This window comes from Microcaecilia unicolor, chromosome 12 (genome assembly GCF_901765095.1).
Source record: "Microcaecilia unicolor chromosome 12, aMicUni1.1, whole genome shotgun sequence".
Lineage (NCBI taxonomy): Eukaryota > Metazoa > Chordata > Amphibia > Gymnophiona > Siphonopidae > Microcaecilia > Microcaecilia unicolor.
The window spans coordinates 103,658,836-103,682,122 of record NC_044042.1 but is presented as its reverse complement, the minus strand read 5'-3'; the positions used below and the strand labels follow the sequence as shown (position 1 = coordinate 103,682,122).

Below are 23,287 nucleotides of genomic sequence, written 5' to 3'. Positions count from 1 at the left end.
TGGTATGGTCATGTCACTTGAGGAAGTTGCTCGAAGCAGTAATACTGAATAGTGTTAAGCATGTTATCATATGCACTGCTGCAAAACATATGTACACAACAGTGGATGGTCCACTGGGGGAAGGAAAGGGGGAAAGGAGCTACATACTACTACTACTTAACATTTCTAGAGCGCTACTAGGGTTACGCAGCGCTGTACAAATTAATAACTAAGGACGGTCCCTGCTTAGAAGAGCTTACAATCTAAAGGACGAAATGTCAAGTTGGGGTAGTCTAGATTTCCTGAGTAGAGGTGTTGTGATTAGGTGCCGAAAGCGGCATTGAAGAGGTGGGCTTTGAGCAATGATTTGAAGATGGGTAGGGAGGGGGCCAATCAAAACAAAATTACGACTCTAATAGGAAGGAAGAGGATGTGCCTTATTTGGGGGGCAGAGAGAATCTTTTTCATGTTCGTGTGAAACACTTTAAATGGTTTTTGAAGTACAGCAGTGCCAGTTTGTGCCTGACTTGATCCTGCCTTTCTGTTCGGAAGGTGTCATAGGTTTTCTGCATATCTGCAGCCTTAGGATCAGAGGGCTTGCCCTTCTTCTGATGGCTAACAGAAACATCCCTGCAGGACCCAACGAGCAAGGTGCCCAGGCCATCAATAAAAAACTCTGTAAATCAAAGCAAACCACCAGTTACCATCTTCATATCATTCAAACACACGATACCTACTACTGTATAATGAAATCATGCTGTAGATATAATTAAGCCAAAGGATACATTTCAGAAAGGGAAGCCCCATCACAAAATATGTAAGCATTTGGTAATTGACTAATATTAAACAAAAAGATGAAGGCAATTTATGAAAACAATGTGAGAGAACCTGCTCCATCGTTTCCTACCACTAGAGGGCACTCATGACATGCTCTAATATCCAAAGTCTCTCCTTAAACAACAGGGACTTAAGTACTTTTAAGACCCACTGAGTCAGTATTCAAAGGGACTTATACATTTATAGCCCTGAAGACAGAGACATCCATGTTTGCATGTGGAGACTGCAGGTGTCATTTTCCAAAAGCAATGATGAACATAAAAAACATGATGACAGATAAGGGCCAAAAGGCCCATCCAGTCTGCCCTTTCTCATTATCCACTAGGTCCTCCTTTTCCTAAGGGATCCCCCATGCTGACACATTCTGACAAAGTCCTTGTCTCCATGACCTCCTCCTTTTAATTTCATGGCATGCCCTCTCATTCCAGAGTTTTCCTTCATATGAAAAAGGCTCACCTCCTGTACATTAACGCCACAAATATTTAAACATCTATCATATCCCCTCTCTCCCAGTGTATACGTGTTGGTGTCCATAAGCCTGCCCCTATGTTTTATGACAGAGACTCCATCCTGTTTATATCTTTCCAGAATTGCACACAGTATTCTAAGTTAGGCCTCACCAGAGCAGGGCTTTTTTGAGGGGGTACTGAGCACCGGCACCTTTTCCATTGTCTGCTAAAATTGACCCATAGTCCCCAAATTTTAATGAAAGAGCTCAGGCTCTACACACCAATTCTGTGACTGGTTGCAGGGGGCCTGGCTATTGTGGGGTGGATCCCTCAGTGATGACCCCAGCCTTGGCATTTGAATACCGGCACCTTTTTCACTAGAAAAAATGCAATGCACCAGGGGCACTATCACCTCTTTTTTCCTGCAGGTCATCCCTCTCCCTATGCACCCGAGCTTTGACTGTCGCCTTTTCTACCATCTTAAGATCATCAGACACAATCACACCCAAGCCCCGCTCTTCTTTCGTACACAGAAGCACTGTACCGTTCCCTTGTATTTTTGTAACACTACATTTCTTAGCATTAAATCTTAGTTGCCAATTTTCAGACCAATCTTCAAGCTTCGCTAGATCCTTCCTCATGCAATCCACACCCTCTATTACAGAGTTTGGTATAATCTGCAAAGAGACAAACCTTACCAGACAGTCCTTCCGCAATATGTTAAAAACAGCCAGCTCAAGGACCAACCTATGCGGTACATCACTGATAACCGTAGTAAATGGAGCTTGCTCTGAGGAAAGGGCTACCATCTGTCTCCTCCCATTTAACCAGTTTCTTTTTACCAGTTTGGAGGTCAATGTAATGTAACCGGCCAGCTATGAACTGCACATAGTCCTATTTCTTTTACCTATATTTGTAGTCATGGATTTAGCCGAGTTCCCGACTCCACCCATACTATGTTCACTGGTGCAGACTGTGTCATTGAAGTTCTTATAGCATTCACATAAACATACACACACATCTAGCTCTCATTCACTTTGCAAATAGAACTAGGGAAGGTTACAATTAAAATAAATCCTCTTATGTTTTCTCTGCATTCACATGAGTGGAGGAGTAGCCTAGTGGTTAGGGTGGTGGACTTTGGTCCCGGGGAACTGAGTTCGATTCCCTCTTCAGGCACAGGCAGCTCCTTGTCACTCTGGGCAAGTCACTTAACCCTCCATTGCCCCATGTAAGCCGCATTGAGCCTGCCATGAGTGGGAAAGCGCAGGGTACAAATGTAACAAATATAAAATAGATACTATTGGAGATTCTACATGGAATATTGCTACTTTTGGAGATTCTACATGGAATGTTGCTATTCCACTAGCAACATTCCATGTAGAAGGCTGCGCAGGCTTCTGTTTCTGTGAGTCTGACGTCCTGCACATACGTGCAGGACGTCAGACTCACAGAAGCCTGCGCGGCCACATTGGTGATCTGCAAGGGCCGACTTCTAGTGGAATAGCAACATTCCATGTAGAATCTCAAATAGTAGCAGCAGTGGAGGAGTGGCCTAGTGGTTAGGGTGGTGGACTTTGGTCCTGAGGAACTGAGTTTGAACTTCAAGCACAGGCAGCTCCTTGTGACTCCGGGCAAGTCAAGACTTGCCTGTGCCCTGAAAAAGACAGGTACAAATCAAGGTAAGGTATACACATATGAGTTTATCTTGTTGGGCAGACTGGATGGACCATGCAGGTCTTTTTCTCCCGTCATCTACTATGTTACTTAACCCTCCATTGCCCCATGTAAGACGCATTGAGCCTGCCATGAGTGGGAAAGCGCGGGGTACAAATGTAACAAAAAAAAAATCTCTGCAGGGAAAGGTGGTGATGGGGTGGGGGAGGATATAGAGATTGAAAGCAGGAACAGGCTACCCTAGCAGCTGGCATCCCCGGAAATCTTACAATTTAACTTTAAAAAATTAATTTTAATGATATAAAACAACCTGTTAAAAATTGTAAATGACTAAAACAAGTTTTTAGAAGTTTAAGAAAAAATAAAAAGATGCATAAAAACAGTAGTAGTAGGTAGTTAAAAAATTCCAACATAAGAAACCTCTCTATTCCTTGTAGCTGAGAGTTTGATGACATCTAAAGAAGACATCTTGAGATAAGTGAATTATTTCTTGTGGTGTATAGGAAAGATAAACTGGAAGTCCCAAATGAAAAGATATGCAAACTAAACACAAGCCCCTCAATATTCAGCTAGTGCTGGCTAAATTATCCCCCGATATTCAGCGCCAGACCATGTCTGGGCGGCACTGAATATCAGGGATAATTTTAGGTGGCCTGGTCTGATATTCCGCCAGGGCCGCGCAAGAATTATGTGGCTCCGGCTGAATATAAGACCAGGACCCGCAGCTGAGCTTCTGATTTTGGCCCACGGGGGGCCAAGTTAAACAAGCCGGTTCTAGGCAATAAGGAAACCCCAGGCAAGTTTCAACCAACTTAGTATTGTGTATTGATTGTTTTCAGTTTTCTTTACTACTTTATTTTGAAAGCCAAAACGTTCTGTCGTCTTCCACTCCCCAGCAGCTCCTTTTTGACACACGCCCCTGATGTCACTTTTGATTTTCGTCACCCAGTCTCCGAGATCTGCCTTAGTCTGGAGGGCAGAATCATTCAGGTTTCAACCACCATGGTGATCTGTGAATGGTGGACAGTCAGCACTGATGGTGGGAGGCGGGGCTGGTGGTTGGGAGGCGGGGATAGTGCTGGGCAGACTTATAAGGTCTGTGCCAGAGCCGGTGCTGGGAGGCAGGGATAGTGCTGGGCAGACTTATACGGTCTGTGCCAGAGCCGGTGGTGGGAGGCGGGACTGGTGGTTGGGAGGCGGGGATAGTGCTGGGCAGACTTATACGGTCTGTGCCAGAGCCGGTGGTGGGAGGTGGGACTGGTGGTTGGGAGGTGGGGATAGTGCTGGGCAGACTTATACGGTCTGTGGCAGAGCTGGTGGTGGGAGGTGGGGCTGGTGGTTAGGAGGTGGGGATAGTGCTGGCCAGACTTATACGGTCTGTGCCAGAGCTGGTGGTGGGAGGTGGGGATAGTGCTGGCCAGACTTATACGGTCTGTGCCAGAGCCAGTGGTGGACAGGTACAAATCAAGGTAAGGTATACACAAAAAGTAGCACAAAAAGTATCTTGTTGGGCAGACTGGAAAACTCTTTTTATTGGAAAAAACTAAAAACAAATAACATACAAATCAAAAACAAGCCCCTAGCTATACACGGTCCTCCTATCTATGTACACCCCCTCCCCCTCCTCAATAGTACAGTGGAAACTGTTTATTAGAAAAACCAAAGAAAAAAAAACCGGACATGCAAATCAAACCCCAGGCTCCTAGCTAGACATGGTCTGCCTATCTATGTACACCCCCTCCTCAATAATACAATGGATCAACCCCCCCCCCCGACCCCCCACAACCCCTTCAGACAACTGGCACACAATCCCCTGGGAAGCATGTCCCCTCATGGTGGCTTAAGCCTCACGTGTCTCCACCACCTTGAAGCCACCCCCACCCCTCTTTCCACCCTTTCCCACTTCGCCGCTTCCTGCACTGCCCTTACCACATCCCAGCTGACTACCTCCGCCGGCCGGACCTCCTGGTACAGGGACACCCTGCAGCGCGCCATCCAGAGGCAGTACCGCAATATCACCGAAATCAGAAAGCGTGTTACCGGATCCCCGCGTCCCCCTCCACCCTCTGGGCCGTACACCCAGTCCGCATAGCTGTAGTTGCGGAAACTGGGGATCTGCAGCAACGAGGAAACCCGGTCAGAGACCTGGACTGTAAATGGGCACCTCACCAGGAAATGCTCCATCGTCTCTTCAGTTCCAGCACATTCCTCCCGTGGGCACCCTCTATCTCGCACATTGCGATATTTCAAATTTCCTCGGACGTACAGTCTACCATGAAAGGACAGCCACGCCAGGTCTTTATACTTCGCCGGGATGCGGTTCGAAGCAATCAACCGTAACCCCTGCTGCACCCGTGGGGCCGGCGCGTCCCTCAGCGCCAGAGGAGCTGAGAACACCTGCGCCCGTACTCTGTCCATCCAGACCCCCCGTTGTCCTGCCTTCACCTCCCCCACCGTCAGCCCCCACACCCTCACCAATTTCACTAGGGTCTTGCAATAACTCACCCCCCCCGGGGCCCCCCTTCGCAGTGCCACTACCCTCCCCCCCTCCCACCATAGGTCCCAATATCTCGGCCACCACTGCAGGACACTCCTAGCCCACCCCGGTGGCTCCCGCCCTACCGCCCTCCCCAGATTAAACTGCAGGAACAAAGCGCTGAAAAACAGGACTGGGTTTATCATGCCCACCCCCCCTCCCTCCTAGGCAGATAGGTAACATTCCGTTTTACCGGATTCGTCCTGTTGCCCCAGAGCAGCCGGAAGAACACCCCATACAAGGCCGCGTACCGGCTCTCCGGCAGCAAGCAGATGTAACTGACGAACAGAAACAAAGGAACTAAGTGTGCCTTGATGAGCTGTACCCGCTCCCCCATGGTCATTTTCCACCCCTTCCATCTATCCACCCTCCCCTTCACTTCATGGAGACACCTATCCCAGTTGTAGAGCCTATAATCCCCCTTCTCGAAGTATATTCCCAAGACCCGTATACGTTCCACAGCTGTAGGAAACCTACCTCCCAACTCAAATTGCAGCCCCTGATCCCCAACCCACAGGCTATTGGACTTTTGAAAATTGACCTGCGACGCTGTTGCCTGCGAGTATTCCTGGATCAGATTCTGCAATCTACCTCCCTCCCTCTGGTCCGCTACCCACACTGTAACGTCATCTGCATACGCCACGACCCTTAACTGGTTATTGTCCCCCACCTCCACCCCTTCCAGCCCCTCCACCCCCCCCCTTCTCCAGCCGTCTTATAAAAGGGTCGATGGCGTATGCATACAACAGCGGGCTGAGTGGGCACCCCTGTCGGACCCCTGCCCCTACCTCAAACCCCTGCCCTCTCCACCCGTTAACCAGGGGAAAACACCCCGCATGCCGATAGAGTAGCTGTAATTGCTCTATCCAGCCCTTCGGAAACCCATAGCGCTCCAGAATGCTCCATAGGACACCCCACTGCACTCTATCAAACGCTTTTTCCTGGTCGAGTGTTACCAACAGCCTACCATGCCCTCCCACTCTACTGCGTTCTACCCCCTCCCGCACCCACGCTGCAGCTTCCAAGACCCCTCTCCCTTTAACCCCACATGCTTGCGAGGCTGCTAGCAAATCCCCAGACACCTGCCTCATTCTCTGGAATAGCATTCGCGCAAAAATTTTTCGATCCGTATTAAGCAGTGCTATAGGCCGCCAGTTGGCCAGCATCGCCGGGTCCTTCCCCTTACTTAGTAGGATAAGAGCCGCCTCTGTCAAGGAACTAGGCAAGGAACCCTTCAACTGGGCTGCCCCCCATACCCTCACCAGGATCGGCACCAGCTGCTCCTTAAAGGCCTGGTAGAACTCAGTTGTTAGCCCATCCGGCCCCGGCGAGGTCTTCCTGTGGAGCGCCCCGATGGCTTCCTCCACCTCCTGTTCTGTCCACGGGTTCAAGAGGGCCTGAAGCTGGGGTCCCCCGTGACCTATCCCCGGGGTTCCTTCCACATAACACTCCATCTGCTCCATATCAATCTGCTGGGCTGAAAGGAACGCCGCAAAGTGGTCCCTCACTGCCCCCAGAATCCCCTCCCTGGTGTCCTGCAGGACCCCCTGTGCATCCTGCACCCCCTCCATCACCCTGCGCGCCCTCCGCTCCCGGCAGCATGCGAAGGGGTCCGGGCTACACATTTTCCCGAAGTCCCGCTCATACACCAAGGAGGTGTACCGGTTGTGCTGTACCTGCTCCAGGAGTGCTTGGAGATCATGTATTTCTTCCTCCCTCCCCCCTTGTGAAATCAATGTGTCCCTCTTTTTCTTTATCGCCATGCCCAACTTTGTCCTTTCCCTCCCCTCCCTTCTCGCCTGTCTGAGAAAGAATCCCCGCGTTCGTCTTTTCACTGTATCCCACCACTCCCCCAATGACGGAAATGCCCCCTGCACTGACACCTGATCTTCCAAAAACCGGTGGTACTCCTCCCGCACCTGCTCGCTACCCAACCACTTTAAATTTAGTCGCCATAACCCCCTCCCTGGCCTCTGCGCTGCCGCTCCCCCCACCTGAAGGAGGACCATGTGGTGGTCTGAAAAGTCCACGTCCACGGTTCGTGGACCCCCCAGACAAACCCCCTTCTTTACCAGGAATCTATCGATTCTACTTTTACACTGCCCTCGAAAGAACGTGAACCCCTCCTGTTCCTCACAGAAGGCCACATGCGCGTCTACCAGCTCCGCCTCCCGCATGATCCCTGCCAGCCTCACCCCGTCATAGCCCACCTGTACCGATCGTCCCCCACTATCCTTTTTCCGCAATATGGTGTTAAAATCTCCCCCCCAGACTACTTGGCGCGAAGTGTATAGGTAGGGCTTGATCTTCCCAAAGAGGAGCACCCTTTCCTTCTTGCTTTGGGGCCCGTACACGTTCACCACCCTCAGTGCTCTATCCTCCCAAATCGCATCCACAACAAGACATCTCCCCACCCCCAGCTCCACCACTCGCTGAATATTCACCCGGTGGGACTTAAATAAGATCCCCACCCCACCATACCTCTCCCCCGCCAACCCCCACACCGAGGGACCCCACTTCCAGGCCCGCCTTGCCCGCCTGATCACCTCAATGGACCGCAGCCGAGTCTCCTGGAGCAGGAAGCAATCTGCTTGGACCCTCGCGAACCAGTCATACGCTAAACCCTGCTTCTTTGGAGAGGCGATGCTGGCCACATTCAACGTGGCAAATGTCAACACTAAGCCTGCCATCCTCATTGCGAGTCATGGGTCTGCTCACTCCCAACTTCTTTCCTTATCTCCTGGGATACCCCCTTCTTACCCTGAATCAGGTCCTCTGCTATGCGGTCTACATCATCCCCTGCCAGATCCCCCTCCCCCCCCGCAGCCGTCCTGTCTGCACCTTACCCCCCCTCCCCCTTTCTTCCTTCCTTTCTTCTTTGCTCTATCCGGACCCACCCCCTGATCCCTCCCTCTCCCCTCTTCACCCCCACCCCCTACCTCCTCCTCCTCCACCTCCCCCAAGTCCTCCAAGTCCTCCAGATCCTCCTCTAGCTCCACTCTGTCCCCCCAAGCCTGCACTTGGGCCTTCACCACCTGCCCGGCCCCCTCAGCTTTCCTCTTACTCCCCTTTCCCCTCCCTCCCTCCCTTCCCTCTTCCTCCTCCCTCACCCCTCCCCCTCCCCCCAGAGCCTTCCCGCCCTTCTTCCTACCACCAGTACCCTCCTCCAGTGCTTCCTCATATTTCCGTTTGCCCTCTCCAATCCCCCCTGCCGCCCCCTCTTCCTCCATTAACTCCACCTCTTCTCCTTCCCCCTGTTCTTCCTCCTCCCTCCCCACCTCCCTATCCTCCTCTTCCTCCTCCAACACCTGAAATCTGTTCCCCCCCCCTCTTCCCCTGCAGCGACCCCTCCCTGCCCACCCCTAGTTTCCCCCCCCTCCGAAACTTCCCTTTCCTCTGTGGCACTTGTACCCACTCCCCCTCTCCCCCCTGCTCCACTCCTGACCCAGCCCCCTGCCGCCCCCCCTCCTGCATCCCCTCCTTCTCCCCCCCTTGCCCCTCCCTGCCTATCACCCCCTGCCCTATCCCCTCCTCCATTACCCCCCCTCCCCGTCCCTTCCCCCACATATCCCACTCGTTATGGGCCGCCCTAGGGCAGTTCCGATATGCATGGCCTAACCCGCCGCAGAGGTTGCACCTGATCGCGGTGCAGTCCTCTGTGGCGTGCTGATCCCCGCATCTTCCACACTTTACCACTGGGCATGACATGCTGAAGTGCCTAAACGAACCACATCTGAAGCACTGCCGCGGCTGCCCCTTGTAAAAGCACAGTATCCTGTCGCGACCGATAAAGGCAGCCGAAGGAATGTGCTGGACCACATGGCTCTCCTGTCTCAATTTGACCAGGGCTCCCCAACCTCCTGCCCAAACCCTGCTTGGATCCGGTAACTTTGTAAGTGGGGATCTCAGCTCCGCGTGCCTCTGTAGCCAGTAGGCTAAATCTGCCCCAGAGATAGACTCATTTCTCACGAGCAGGGTGACCTGCACCAGGTCCGGCTTGCTGATTGGAATGGCCCTGAGGTCCCGCCACTCCCCCTTTCCCCTCACCCCCTCGTACCTTTCCCAGAATATTTCCATCCCCCTCTGGGTCATGAAGCTCAAGTCATATTCTAGGATGTTGATGGGGTGTATACACGCGTAAAAGTCCTCGGGTATAAACCCCATCCCCATCACCAGCCTCAAGACCCAATCCCTGGAGGGCATTGCCCCCTCCCCTATCCATTTGAGCTGTACCACATTTTGCCGCTTAGGCAGCTGTCCACCCCCTGTCCCCGCTCCCCCCCAACCCCTCCCTGGGCCCTCAAAACCACCCGATCTCCCCCCCTCCTTCCTTCCCCCTCCCTGGACTACTGCCGCAAAGGACTTGGACCCCAGCCCCCACCGCCCCCCCTCCACACTTGTTCCAGCCCTTCCCTCTGCCTCCCCCCCCCTTCTGTCCCTCTGCCCCTCCCCTCATCCCTCTCCCTTCCTCAATATCCACCGCCCCCTCCCCCTCCCGCTGTCCCCCGTCCCCTTCCCTCTCAGACAAACATCCAGCAACGTCCATAGTCAGTTCTGCGGCTTGGGCTGCCTCCAACTGATTGTCCTGCCCATCTCCACTTCCTGGAACGTCCCTGCTCGTCCCTGCCACTGCAGGCTCCAGGCTCTGGGCTAATCGCCTCCTCTCCTCTGTCTCCTGGCGATACTCTGGCACCTGCCCAGTCAGCTGGCGATACCAGACTCCCTGCTCGCTCCGCCCCCGAACTCCCTCCAACCTCCGGCACCAGGGGCGAAGCCTCCGGAACTCCGCCGCTCCCCTTGGCTCCTCGCTCCCAGCCGTCCTGCTGGCAGGTCCGCTCCACCACCCGCTGCACATCTGTTAGACTTGCCATGTCCACTTCTGTAGTCAATGAAAGTCTCTCAACAATCGGGTTACTTCCCCCTTGCTTCTGGTGCAGTCCCTCCTGCGTTCTCCCAATGGCTGGCACTTCCCGGGGGCATGGCTTGTCTGTTCCTGATTCCGCCACAGGCTGGCTGTTAGCACCCCCCGATTTCACCTCTTTTAATGGACAGCTGGTCAAATGAGCTCCCAGCTGCTGCCCGCTCCTATTCCTCTCTCTCCGACCCCTCTCCTGTAAACCGCCAGCTACTCCATGCTCAGGGAAGACCTCCCCTGCTCCCGGACTTCGTGGGCGGGGCTTCTCAAGCCATGCTGCTTCGGTTTCCACTTCAGTCATTGCAGACCCGGCCAAAAATACCGGAGTCTGCCTCTGCTGACCCTTTTCCAACAGGGCCTCCTTCACGGCAACTGTCTCTGTTGTTTGCACAACTGCAGGTAAGCCCTCTGAGACTTCGACCACCACCTCTGTAGAAAACAGGCTGCTACCTGCGTCTCCCTCTGCTGCCTCCATTATCTGGAGTTTTGACAATGTACTGAGCTCTTTCCTCCCCTCCACAGGTAGGATCTCCGCTCCAGCCCCCACCTCAGAGCCATGTCCTGCCGCTGCGGGGTAAGTGCTCTGGACTGTGTTGCCAACTGTCTCATGTATTTTAAAGTGGGGTCACCTCTGAACCCAGACAACTCTTTTGATTCTAATGCTGCTGAAGACACTGAAGCTTGCTGCAACTGTAGTGTTCCTGAACCCCCAGACTGTGGTATAGAAGCCATCCTTTCTCGGTTAACATAGAGCTCCCTCAAAGGATTCACAGAGCCCTTTTTTAAACAGTTCAGCAAGTGTTCTTTTTTCCCCAACAACTTCGATATCCGGGCTTCCTCTTTAACATACATTTGTCTGTGCTCCGCTGGGGCAAATTTACACATAGTTCTTGCCATTTTCAGACGTTTTCCTAGCTCCACTACTTCTTTTTCCACCAGCTTAATTTGTCTTACAATATTTACCACACTACTTGCTGGATCATCAGGGTCATAGCTCACTTCAAGGAACTCCTCATCTGACGATCCACTCTCCTCACTCTCACTCTCAGCTGCCTCCAGCAAAGGCTTCTGGCAAACTTCCATCGCCTCTTCCTTCTCCCTTCCTTGGAAGCGCCCTTCTGGGGCCTGTACTATCTTCCTCCCCCCTCCACTGTCTTCTCGCTTACCTTCCGCAAGCTGGGCCATGGAGGGGGAAATGCTCTGGTGGCCTCCACTGGGCTGCTTCTCCCTTCGGTCCACTGGACTCCTTTCCCTTCTCCCGGTAGTCAAACCAGGGAGAGAGCCACTCCTTTCGGCCTTCTGGTCCCGGGCCCCAGGAGGCCCCATAGCCTGGGACTTTCCTGAGGCCTTCTCCCCAGGGACCCTCCTCATCTTTGGGGAGGGAGCTAGGTCTCACTCCCTTTCCACTGGAAGTCAGCAGAGCTCTCTAAAACACCTCCTTCCTCCTCAGCAGACTGGATGGACCGTGCAGGTCTTTTTCTGCCGTCATCTACTATGTTACTATCCAGCTTATAATCAAAATTTTTCGCCGGTGATCTTCCGACACAAATTGGGAGATGGCCGGCCATCTCCTAAAACTGGCCAAATCAGTATAATCGAAAGCCGATTTTTGGACACACTCGCCGGCATTTGGTCGCGGAGGTGGCTAAACTTCAAGGGGGCGTGTCGGCAGGGTAGTGAAGGCGGGACGTGGGCGTGCTTACGAGATGGCCGGCTTCAGCTGATAATGGAAAAAAGAAAACCGGCGATGATGAGCATTTGGCCGGTTTTACTTGGTCTATTTAGTTTCACGACCAAGTCTCAAAAAGATGCCCAAACTGACCAGATGACCACCGGAAGGAATCGGGGATGATCTCCCCATGCTCCTCCAGTGATCACCAACCCCCTCCCACCCAACAAAAAAAAACTTTAAAACATTTCCTTCCCTAGGAGGGGAAGCCAGTCGGCCAGCTCGTAAAAAAAAAAAAAAAAAAAAAGGATCTTGCTGATCAGTTATGTTATGACTTACTTATTCTTGAGTGCTGTATTTTGTGATACTGTTTTGGTAAATGTTCAAGACTTCATACAAATTAAAAAAGTCCCTGCCATTCATTTTCCCTTGATGGCCGTCATGCACTTCCCTTAATAGCCGTCTTTCTCTCTGAAAGTGCAATTCTCTTAATGGCCGGCTTTCTCCCCGAATCTGAGGAAGAAGGGCGACTTTCGAAAACTAATCAAGAAATGTATTAAGTTATGTCCAATAAAAAAGGTATCATCTTATTTTCTTTTCCATGTTTTATTTTGTTTGATTTCTATTGATCCCCGAACAGGGAAATCAAAACAGTTTTTGCTCACTGTTTTTTTAGTAGTAACAGGGGGATTTGAACCAGCCACCTCTGCATTACAGAAGCCATGATGTAACCACTTGGCCACAGCTCCACTTACTTGGGTGTCCCTCTCTTTTGATTATACCCCTTCAGTTCTCTCTCAGTCAATCACAGTGCGTTTAGCTGTCTGTGAGTGACTGACAGAGACCTGGAGGGGTATAATCAAAAGGGAGGGACACCCAAGTAAGTGGAGCTGTGGCCAAGGGTTACATTACTGGGCTTGTAATGCAGAGGTGGCCGGTTCAAATCCCCCTGTTACTACTAAAAAAAATGGTGAGGTGAGCAAAAGCTGTTTTGATTTCCCTGTTCAGGGAGAAAGATGGCCATTAAGAGAAGTGCACGTCAGGGACTGCCATCAAGGGAAAATGAACGGCAGGGACTTTGTATAAGTCTTTCTTGAACATTTATCAAAACAGTATCACAAAATACAGCACTCCAGAACAAGTAAGTCATAACATAACTGATCAGCAAGATCTAAACATCCAGAAGTACCAGTGCACTATGAATGCTGGCCAGGATTTGGCCAGGTTTGAGATGGCCAGTTCCAGTTTCCATTATCGCTGAAAAACAAGGTCGGCCATCACAAACCCGGCGATCTCTGGCATATGGCCTGCCCCAACCGTATTATCGAAACAAAAGTTGGCCGGCTATCTTTTTCGATAATACGGTTCCGGCCAGCTGTTGCGGCGCCGCCAAAATAGATTGCCGGCGATCAATTTCGCCGGCGCCGTTCGATAATGCCCCTCCACGTTACTATGTTATAACCTTGTTTTATTTAAAAAAAAAAAAAAAAACAGCCCCAAAGCCTTTCTCGCCTCCCTGTGCCAGTGTCCCTTCCTTCCCTCTTCCCAGCCCACATAAAGAAGACCCTCCCCCCACCCCCCTCAACCGTGAAGATGTCCCCGGGCTTACCTACATCCCTGGTTGTCCAGCGGTGTCATTGGGGGAAGGAACTAAGCCCCCTTGCTCCTGCCCCTTCTGGCACCTCTGTAAAATGGATGCAGTTCGCGATAATTTGTGTAGTGCCACAAGACATTGTGGCAGCTATTTTACTGAGGCGCTGCAAAGGACAGGAGTGAGGGGGCTGCGTTCCTGCCCCCAACAACCATGCTGGACCACCAGGCATGAATGTAAGTAAGCCTGGGGGCTTCCCTTCATGGTTGGGGGGCTGGGGAAGGGGACATCGGTGCAGGGCAGGGCGAGATGGGGCTCGGGAACTGCTTTTTTTTTTTTTTAAGAAAACCAAAAGTTATTCAGATAGAGCTGTCACTATAATGAAACAATTTAATTTACTATTTCAGTCAATCAATTGTTCAACAAACTTCTTCAGCAAAACGTTTTTTTTATGTTTCAACAATTTTTTATTGATGAGGTCACATGGTATACAATTCCATCTCAGTCAATATAAATCGTATAACAGCAAAGTCTAGTACACATTACTAAACCTGAAACATCCATCATCAATGTTTTCCAAACGTTTCTCCCCTATCCCTTCCTTCGTCTTCTCCTATATTTATAATGTGTACATGTATAATTACTGTGCAGTTGCATAACTATTAACAATAAACTTTTATATGAAACTCCAATATTTATAACTCGTGTTTTACTCAGTGTAATATCCCAACAATATTTACTGGTGGGTCCTCTTAATGTGCTCCTTCAAAGGATTGTTCTCCTGTCTAATAATACACATGTCCCTCTATTATGCATTGAACATTACCCTTCCCACTCCTATACCCCCTCCCCCCCAACCTCCCTCCCCCTCTACTCGCTTAAAATGTTCTCTACACATCATGGTTAGTTACCTCTACCTCTGCACATGCTATTCCTACCAGAGTGTAAAATATTGGTCTTGCTTCTTTTGGCACTGTGCTCTCTTATAATAGGGGCAGATTATTGAGCACTGCGCTTCTCGCCTTATGTGAGATACTGTGTAAATATCTGTTCCAAATTGAAATAAAGGCTTTTCTTTTCTTTGGGATGCTGCATGCCGCTGTAGCCTCCCATAACATCAACTCATGAAATTTATTCCTCCAAAACCAGATGGTGGGTGGTTCCTCTTGCAACCAATGCCTCAGTATACATTTTTTCCCCACTGCGTATGCCTTACCCAGTAATAGATCCATGTTCTTGTCTGATAGCTCATAGGCCCCCCTTTTGTTTAATAACACCCAAATTTTGTTTAATAACTCCAAAATGCATGCAGAAGTGTATTTCTCCCTTGTCTACACTTTACATACTGAGCATCCGGTGCACAGCCTGCTCTTGCTGCCTGTGTTTGTGCCATGTATCCCCTATATAATATCCTATACTGGCTCTCCTGTAGCTCTGCCCCGCTAACTAGCCTGGGGATATCTTTTATCAATTTTGCAAAATTTACTCCCTTCAATTCATATCCCAGGTCTTTGCTCCAAGCCTCTATGCGTGCTCCATAGTTTCGGGGCGGACAGAGCAACAGCAGGGCCCGGTGCAAACTAGAGATGGAAACGTGACCATGTGCATCCCCTTTTAAGAATTCTCTGAGTTTTTGTCCTAATTTTGTGCCCAATGCCTCTTGATCTAAGCTGTACCAATAGTGATTTAATTGTCTGTATGTAAAGTGATCTTTGTTAATTAGAGAAAGTCTCCGCCCTAGGTCTTGAAATGTATACAAACCTCCTTCCTCATTTACTATGTGTTCCATTAGGCTGATTCCCATGTCTGCCCATCTCTTAAATAACCTGGTCTCCAGTCCAGGTGGAAAATCTCCATTCCCCCGGAGCGGAAGCTGATCGCTAATATTTGGGTTTTGATTCCAAACTGTCCCGTCTTCCGTCAGGACCAACGCGCGCCTGCTCGCCGCTGGCGCCGGTGGACCGTGGGGCCCGGGGCCGCCAGGGATGGCCGGCCTTCGCCGCGGGTCCTCCGGTGGCCGGCCATCGCCAGCCAGTAGGGAGAGGCGGCCATTACCTTTAGTCCAGCTGCAGAGGATCGCCAGTTGTTCCCGCTTTGTTCCTGCCGATGGCCGGCTTTCCAGTTCCGTTATGGAACCCCTGCAACATGGCGCCGGCGGAGGATAGCTGGCATCTCTTCCGGTCGTGGGACCAAGCAGGGGAAGCGGTGACTAGCGTCACCTTGGATTGGTTACGTAAAGGCTCAACCGCAGGAAGCACCAGCTGGGGCCCCACGCTATTGAGCAGGCCTACTTAAGGAGCACCACTCCTCCTGGCCAGTGCTTCGGCTTCTTGTTCCTGAGAGCTCCGCATCGTTGGATGGAACTCTGTACCTTGCTATCGGACTTTGCCTGCCTTGACCACTGCCTGCTACTGACTCTCCTTGATCGCTGCCCGTCTCGACCACTGCCTGCTACTGACTCTCCTTGACCGCTGCCTGCCTTGCCCACTGCCTGCTACTGACTCTCTTTGACCGCTGCCTGCCTCGACCACTGCTTGCTACTGACTTTCCTTGACCGCTGCCCGCCTCGACCACTGCCTGCTACTGACTCTCCTTGATCGCTGCCCGCCTCGACCACTGCCTGCTACTGACTCTCCTTGATCGCTGCCCGCCTCGACCACTGCCTGCTACTGACTCTCCTTGACCGCTGCCTGCCTTGACTACCGCCTGCTACTGACTCTCCTTGACCGCTGCCTGCCTCGACCTCTGCCTGCTACTGACTCTCCTTGACCGCTGCCTGCCTCGTCCACTGCCTGCTACTGAATCCCCTAGTTTGCTGTCTGGTTCTTCCAGAAGGCCTGTCCGCCCCCTGTTCCCGAAGCCCTGTAGGCTGCCCGCACCTGGAGGCTCAACTTCCAGGGAACGGCGGCCTTCCCAGGCGAAGAGTGGGGGTGGGTCGGCTGTCCTCTGGAGAAGGAGGGGTTTACTCCGCTGTCTCCGGCCGGATCCAAGAGCTCACACCAGCAAGCTGCTCATCCTTTGGCGGAGCAAGACAAACATCTATATACAAGAAACCCACAGACAGATGCAGCTACCTCCACAACTCCAGCTTCCATCCTTCACATACAAAAAGATCCATCATTTACAGCCAAGCCACAAGATACCACCGTATCTGCTCTGACCCAGGGGACAGAGACAGACACCTTAAAAGCCTGACTGCATCCTTCAAACAGAAAGGCTACAACCCCAAAATAATCTCCAAGAATATTGCCTCCTCCCTCAAAACACCCAGGGAGAATCTGCTACAGTACAAGAAGAAAAAATCCACAGACAGAATCCCCCTTGTAGTGACATACAATCCAGAGCTGGAAAAACTGAGGAAAATCATAAGAGATCTACAACCTATACTCCAGGAGGATGAATTACCGAAAGAGATATTCCCATCCCCACCAGTACTGGCCTTCCGACAGCCACCCAACTTAAAACACAAGCTAATCAGAAGTAAACTTCCATTACAGACTGAAAAGGAACAGACGGGCACACGTCCCTGTAATTTATCCAGTTGCAAACTATGCCAAAATATTTCACAGGACCCCACAGTTATCCACAAAGGAAAGATATTCAACATAAAGGGATCTTTCACTTGCTCATCTTCCAATGTGGTATATATCATTCAGTGTAAAAAATGTAATGAAGGATGCTATATTGGAGAAACAGGCCAGATGCTTAAGACAAGATTCAATTTACATAGACATCAAATGAACAATATTGGTGCCAGTAGGGTTCCCACGCCTGTTGGTCAGCATTTTACAGGACCAGGACACTGTACCAGTGACTTCACAGTGAGAATCCTGAAAGGTAACTCCTACGCTTCTAAATTCCTCACTCTGACATCCTCCTTTAACCTCCGACTATGCTCTACCACCCCTACTCACCGTAATGGCCATTGTCTCGACTTCGTTCTCTTCTCTTCCTGCTCACCTTCCAATTTCTGCACCTCAGTCCTTCCTATCTCAGATCATCACCTAATCACCCTCACACCATCACCCTCCCCCTCAACCTCGCCCAACTGTAGCCACTGCCTTCAGGAATCTCCAGGCCGTTGACCCCCCTACCCTATCCTCTCACATCTCCAATCTCTTCCCTTCCATCTCGTCTTCCGAATCTGTCGACACGGCTGTCTCTGCCTACAATGAAATTCTCTCCACTGCTCTGGATACCCTAGCACCATCTGTCTCTCGACCCACTAAGCGCATTAATCCTCAGCCCTGGTTAACACCTTGCATCCGTTACCTTCGCTCCTGCACCCGATCTGCTGAACGACTCTGGAGGAAATCTCTCACCTTATCAGACTTCACCCATTACAAATTCATGCTATCCTCCTTCCAGTCCTCCCTATTCCTTGCCAAACAGGAATATTATTCTCAATTAACTAATTCTCTTGGCTCCAACCCTCGTCGCCTCTTCGTCACCCTCAACTCCCTACTTAAAGTGCCCTCCGCTCCCACCCCCCCCCCCTCACTCTCTCCTCAAACACTAGCTGACTACTTCCGTGATAAGGTGCAGAAGATAAACCTTGAATTCACTTCCAAGCCTTCTCCTCCCTGTGACTTCTTAACCCACTCCCCCAACCAACCTAGCCTGGCCTCCTTCTCCTCCTTCCCTGAGATCACCGAAGAGGAAACTGCTCACCTTCTCTCTTCCTCTAAGTGCACCACCTGTTCCTCTGATCCCATTCCCACCAATCTGCTTAACAACATCTCTCCTACAGTCAACCCCTCAATCTGTCACATCCTCAACCTCTCTCTCTCCACTGCTACTGTCCCTGACACCTTCAAGCACGCTGTAGTCATACCACTTCTCAAAAAACCATCACTAGACCCCACCTGTCCTTCCAACTACCACCCCATCTCTCTTCTACCCTTCCTCTCCAAATTACTTGAACGCGCTGTCCACAGCCGCTGCCTTGATTTCCTCTCCTCTCAGGCCGTCCTCGATCCGCTCCAGTCCGGCTTTCGCCCACTACACTCAACAGAAACAGCACTCTCTAAAGTCTGTAATGACTTGTTCCTTGCCAAATCCAAAGGTCACTATTCCATCCTCATCCTCCTCGACCTATCTGCCGCCTTTGACACCGTCAATCATAATTTACTTCTTGACACACTGTCCTCATTCGGGTTCCAGGGCTCCGTCCTCTCCTGGTTCTCTTCGTATCTTTCCCAACGCACCTTCAGAGTATATTCTAATGGCTCTTCTTCCACCCCCATCCCGCTCTCTGTTGGGGTTCCTCAAGGTTCTGTCCTTGGACCGCTTCTACACATCGCTGATCTCATCACATGGTTTCCAGTACCATCTCTATGCTGATGACACCCAGCTTTATCTCTCCACTCCCGACATCACGGTCGAAACCCAGGCCAAAGTTTTGGCCTGCCTTTCAGACATCGCTGCCTGGATGTCCAACCGGCATCTGAAACTGAACATGGCAAAGACTGAGCTCCTTGTCTTTCCACCCAAACCCGCTTCTCCTCTTCCCCCACTTTCCGTCTCTGTTGACAACGCCCTCATCCTCCCCGTCGCTTCAGCCCGCAATCTCGGAGTCATCTTCGACTCCTCCCTCTCCTTCTCTGCCCATATCCAGCAGACAGCTAAGACCTGCCGCTTCTTCCTCTATAATATTAGCAAAATCCGCCCATTCCTCTCTGAACAGACCACCCGAACCCTCGTCCACTCGCTCGTCACCTCTCATCTTGACTATTGCAACCTTCTTCTCATTGGCCTCCCGCTTGACCATCTATCCCCCCTTCAATCTGTCCAAAATTCTGCCGCACGTCTTATCTACCGCGTGAACCGATACTCTCATATCACCCCTCTCCTTAAGTCACTTCACTGGCTCCCGATCCGCTACCGTATACAGTTCAAGCTTCTTCTATTAACCTTCAAATGCACTCAATCTGCAGCCCTCCATTACCTCTCTACCCTCCTCTCCCCGTATATTCCCACCCGTAACCTCCGCTCTCAGGACAAATCACTCCTATCTGTACCCTTCTCCACCACCGCCAACTCCAGACTCCGCCCCTTCTGCCTCGCATCACCATATGCCTGGAACAGACTTCCCGAGCCCATACGCCATGCGCCCTCCCTGCCTATTTTCAAGTCCTTACTCAAAGTCCATCTCTTCTCCCTTGCTTTTGGCGCATAACCACCTTCCCCATTCATGATACCTACACTGACTACATAGTTTGTAACCTTTAGATTGTAAGCTCTTTTGAGCAGGGACAGTCCTTCCCCATGTTAAACTTGTACAGCACTGCGCAACCCTGGCAGCGCTATAGAAATGCTAAGTAGTAGTAGTAGTAGTAAAACCATACAAGAACGTAAGACCTTTGAAGTCAGAATGATTGAATATTTTAACACCCAACAGAAAGGACTTAACAAGGATCTAGGGTTCCTAGCCCATTATAAACCATAAAGCTGTATGTCTCTGTTGATCACCCCACCCCTCACCTATCCACACCCATCCTGTTAGAATATCAATGATATGCTTTGATGTCCCCATGCATACCTCCTACCCACCCCCATCCTCCCACCCTGTCAGACTGTCATAGTAATGCTTGAATGTTTTCACTTATATACACTGTCAGCTAGCACATTTGCTTATTTCTGATCTGACGAAGAAGGGCAACCTTCGAAAGCTAATCAAGAAATGTATTAAGTTATGTCCAATAAAAAAGGTATCATCTTATTTTCTTTTCCATGTTTTATTTTGTTTGATTTCTATTGATAACCTTAAGAGTGGACTAACACGGCTACCACACTCCTCTACTTAAGGTTTAGGAGTTAAAAGCAACATCGAAGAGGTGGGTTTTTAGCCTAGATTTGAAGATGGCCAGAGATGAGGCTTGGCGTACCGGCTCAGGAAGTTTATTCCAGGCATACGGTGCAGCAAGATAGAAGGAACGGAGTCTGGAGTTAGCGGTGGAGGAGAAGGGTGCAGATTTGCCCAGTTAGCGGAGTTCCCGGGGAGGAGTGTAGGGAGAGATGAGAGTGGAGAGGTATTGAGGAGCTGCAGAGTGAATGCATTTGTAAGTCAGTAAGAGGAGTTTGAACTGAATGCGGAAACGGATAGGGAGTCAATGAAGTGATTTGAGGAGAAGGCTAATATGAGCATAACGACACTGGCAGAATATTAGTCGTGCAGCAGAATTTTGAACAGATTGAAGAGGAGAGAGATGGCTCAGTGGGAGACCTGTGAGAAGCAAGTTGCAGTAGTCTAAGCGGGAGGTGATAAAGTGTGGATGAGGGTTCTGGTTGCATACTCAGAAAGGAAAGGGCGAATTTTGGTGATGTTATAGAGGAAGAAACGACAGGTTTTAGCAGTCTGTTGAATATGTGAAGCGAAGGAGAGGGAGGAGTTGAAGATGACCCCAAGGTTACGTGCTGATGAGACGGGAAGGATGAGCGTATTATCCACAGAAATAGAGAAGGGGGGAGAGGAGAGGTCAGTTTAGGTGGAAAGATAAGAAGCTCAGTCTTGGTCATGTTTAGCTTCAGATGGCGGTGAAACATCCAGGCAGCAATGTCAGACAGGCATGCTGAAACTTTGGCCTGGATGCCTGCTGAGATTTCTGGTGTAGAGAGGTAGATCTGGGAGTCATCGGCGTAAAGATGATACTGAAAACCATGGGATGAGATCAGAGTACCAAGCGAAGAAGTATAGATGGAGAAGAGTAGAGGTCCCAGGACAGATCCCTGAGGTACACCAACTGACAGCGGGATAGAAGAGGAAGAGGATCCACCAGAGTATACGCTAAAAGTACGTTTGGAGAGATAAGAAGAAAACCAAGAAAGAACAGAGCCATGAAAACCAAGCGAGGATAGCGTATCGAGGAGTAAGCTGTGATTGACTGTGTCAAAAGCAGCAGATCAAGAAGGATGAGGATAGAATAAAGCCCTTTGGATCTGGCCTGGAGCATTCAGTGTAAAAAATGTAACGAAGGATGCTATATTGGAGAAACAGGCCAGATGCTTTAATTTACATAGGCATCACATAAAGAATGCTGGTGCCAGCCTTGTTCCCACCCCTGTGAGGCAACACTTTACAAAACCAGATCACTGTACCAGTGACTTCATAGTAAGAATCCTGAAACAATACAGGAACGTAAGACCTTTGAAGTCAGAATGATTGAATATTTTGACACCCAACAGACAGGACTTAACAAGGACCTGGGTTTTCTAGCCCATTATAAACGATAAAGTTGTGTTTCTCTGTTTATCACCCTCCTCTCACCTATCCCTGTTAGACTATCTCTGAAATGCTTGGATGTTTCTCTTATATATACTATCTGCTACCACATTTGCTTATTTCCGATCTGAGGAAGAAGGGCAACCTTCGAAAGCTAATCAAGAAATGTATTAAGTTATGTCCAATAAAAAAAGGTATCATCTTATTTTCTTTTCCATGTTTTATTTTGTTTGATGAGACCTTCAAAATTTAAAAATCACTTTTCTTTTAAACGCTACACATTTTTTCCAGACATTGACTTCAAAATACACTGAAAACTACCAGAGTTCAAGAAAAATTTAAGTAAGTTTTCTCTTTTGCGGCCACAACCGATGGGCCCGGAAGCCCTGCACCATAAGCAGTGGAAAATTACTTAAAATATATATTTTTAAAGGCCCTACAATACCTGAGTCTGCCTTTCAAGAGCCTTGAAACCTCATAAAAAAAAGAAATTTTTAAACTGCTCCCTGGAGACCGAACCCAAGCCTAAAAACCAACAAATTAAAGGGGTCTTTTATTAAGGTGCGCTCATGTTTTTAGCACACGCTAAAAATAGGCACACGCTAAACATTAGAGACGCCAATGCATTCCTATGGGCATCTCTAAAGGTTAGCGTGCACTAAAAACATGAGCGCGCCTTAGGAAAAGACCCCCTCAATAATTAAAATTTGCGGCTGCCCAACCAGCGAAATAGCTCTCTTCACTCGCTGCTGGCAGCTGTCCACGATGAAACAAGCAGTCAAAATTGAGCTCTGGTCACCACAATTGCACACGAGAGAGCTACCTCGCATGCATAGGAACTCTGGCAGGTCAGGCTTAGAAACAGCCATTTTCCTGCCGGCCTGCTTCTTCCTACTCCTGTATTTGTGGCAGTGCACCCACTCATGCCTGCCACATTCTGGCTTCTCTTTGGCCCTGGAACAAACTCGGAACTGGGATGAGTCCTAACAGAGCTGGGACCAGTCGAGGCCAGCCCCAGAGAGGCCTAACAGCGTCCCAGACCAACCCAGGGACCAAAGCCCCCTCCCTTTGACCAGGTTTTTTCTTCTTTTCTTCCTTCCTGCCTTTCTCCTTGAGTGATTGTGCTATTTTTTGAATATATTCCTTTGTAAAATAGCTGTTCCTGCTGTGTGTATTTTCCATATCCTTATACTCATTTTAAAAAATGCTCTGCAGTCAGTGAGCCTTTTGTAAATACTTGGGAAACTGTGAATGCCCAAAAACCTGGACATCCCTATTCCTACCCAGTCGACATATACAAAAATTGAGCTTCTCAGAAAGTAAACTACGTCAGGTCTGTGAAGTGATGTGACATATACAGATAATACAAAAATTAAAATAAATATTAGCTTCTTAATTGATTGATGTGTTACT

At 50.0% G+C, this 23,287-nt stretch overlaps 1 protein-coding gene across 3 annotated transcripts in view; it reads right to left on the bottom strand.

Moving 5' to 3' along the window:
- Positions 1 to 296: 296 nt before the first annotated feature.
- Positions 297 to 23,287, bottom strand: part of B4GALNT2 (beta-1,4-N-acetyl-galactosaminyltransferase 2) — a 177,382-nt gene continuing 154,391 nt past the window's right edge. For 2 of the 3 annotated variants that reach the window (XM_030221268.1, XM_030221267.1), the window contains one exon: positions 297 to 655. In XM_030221268.1, the coding sequence (XP_030077128.1) occupies positions 444 to 655 (212 nt within the window). In that variant the 3' untranslated portion in view covers positions 297 to 443. The remainder of the gene's footprint in view (positions 656 to 23,287) is intronic. The other variant, XM_030221269.1, reaches the window with a different exon arrangement.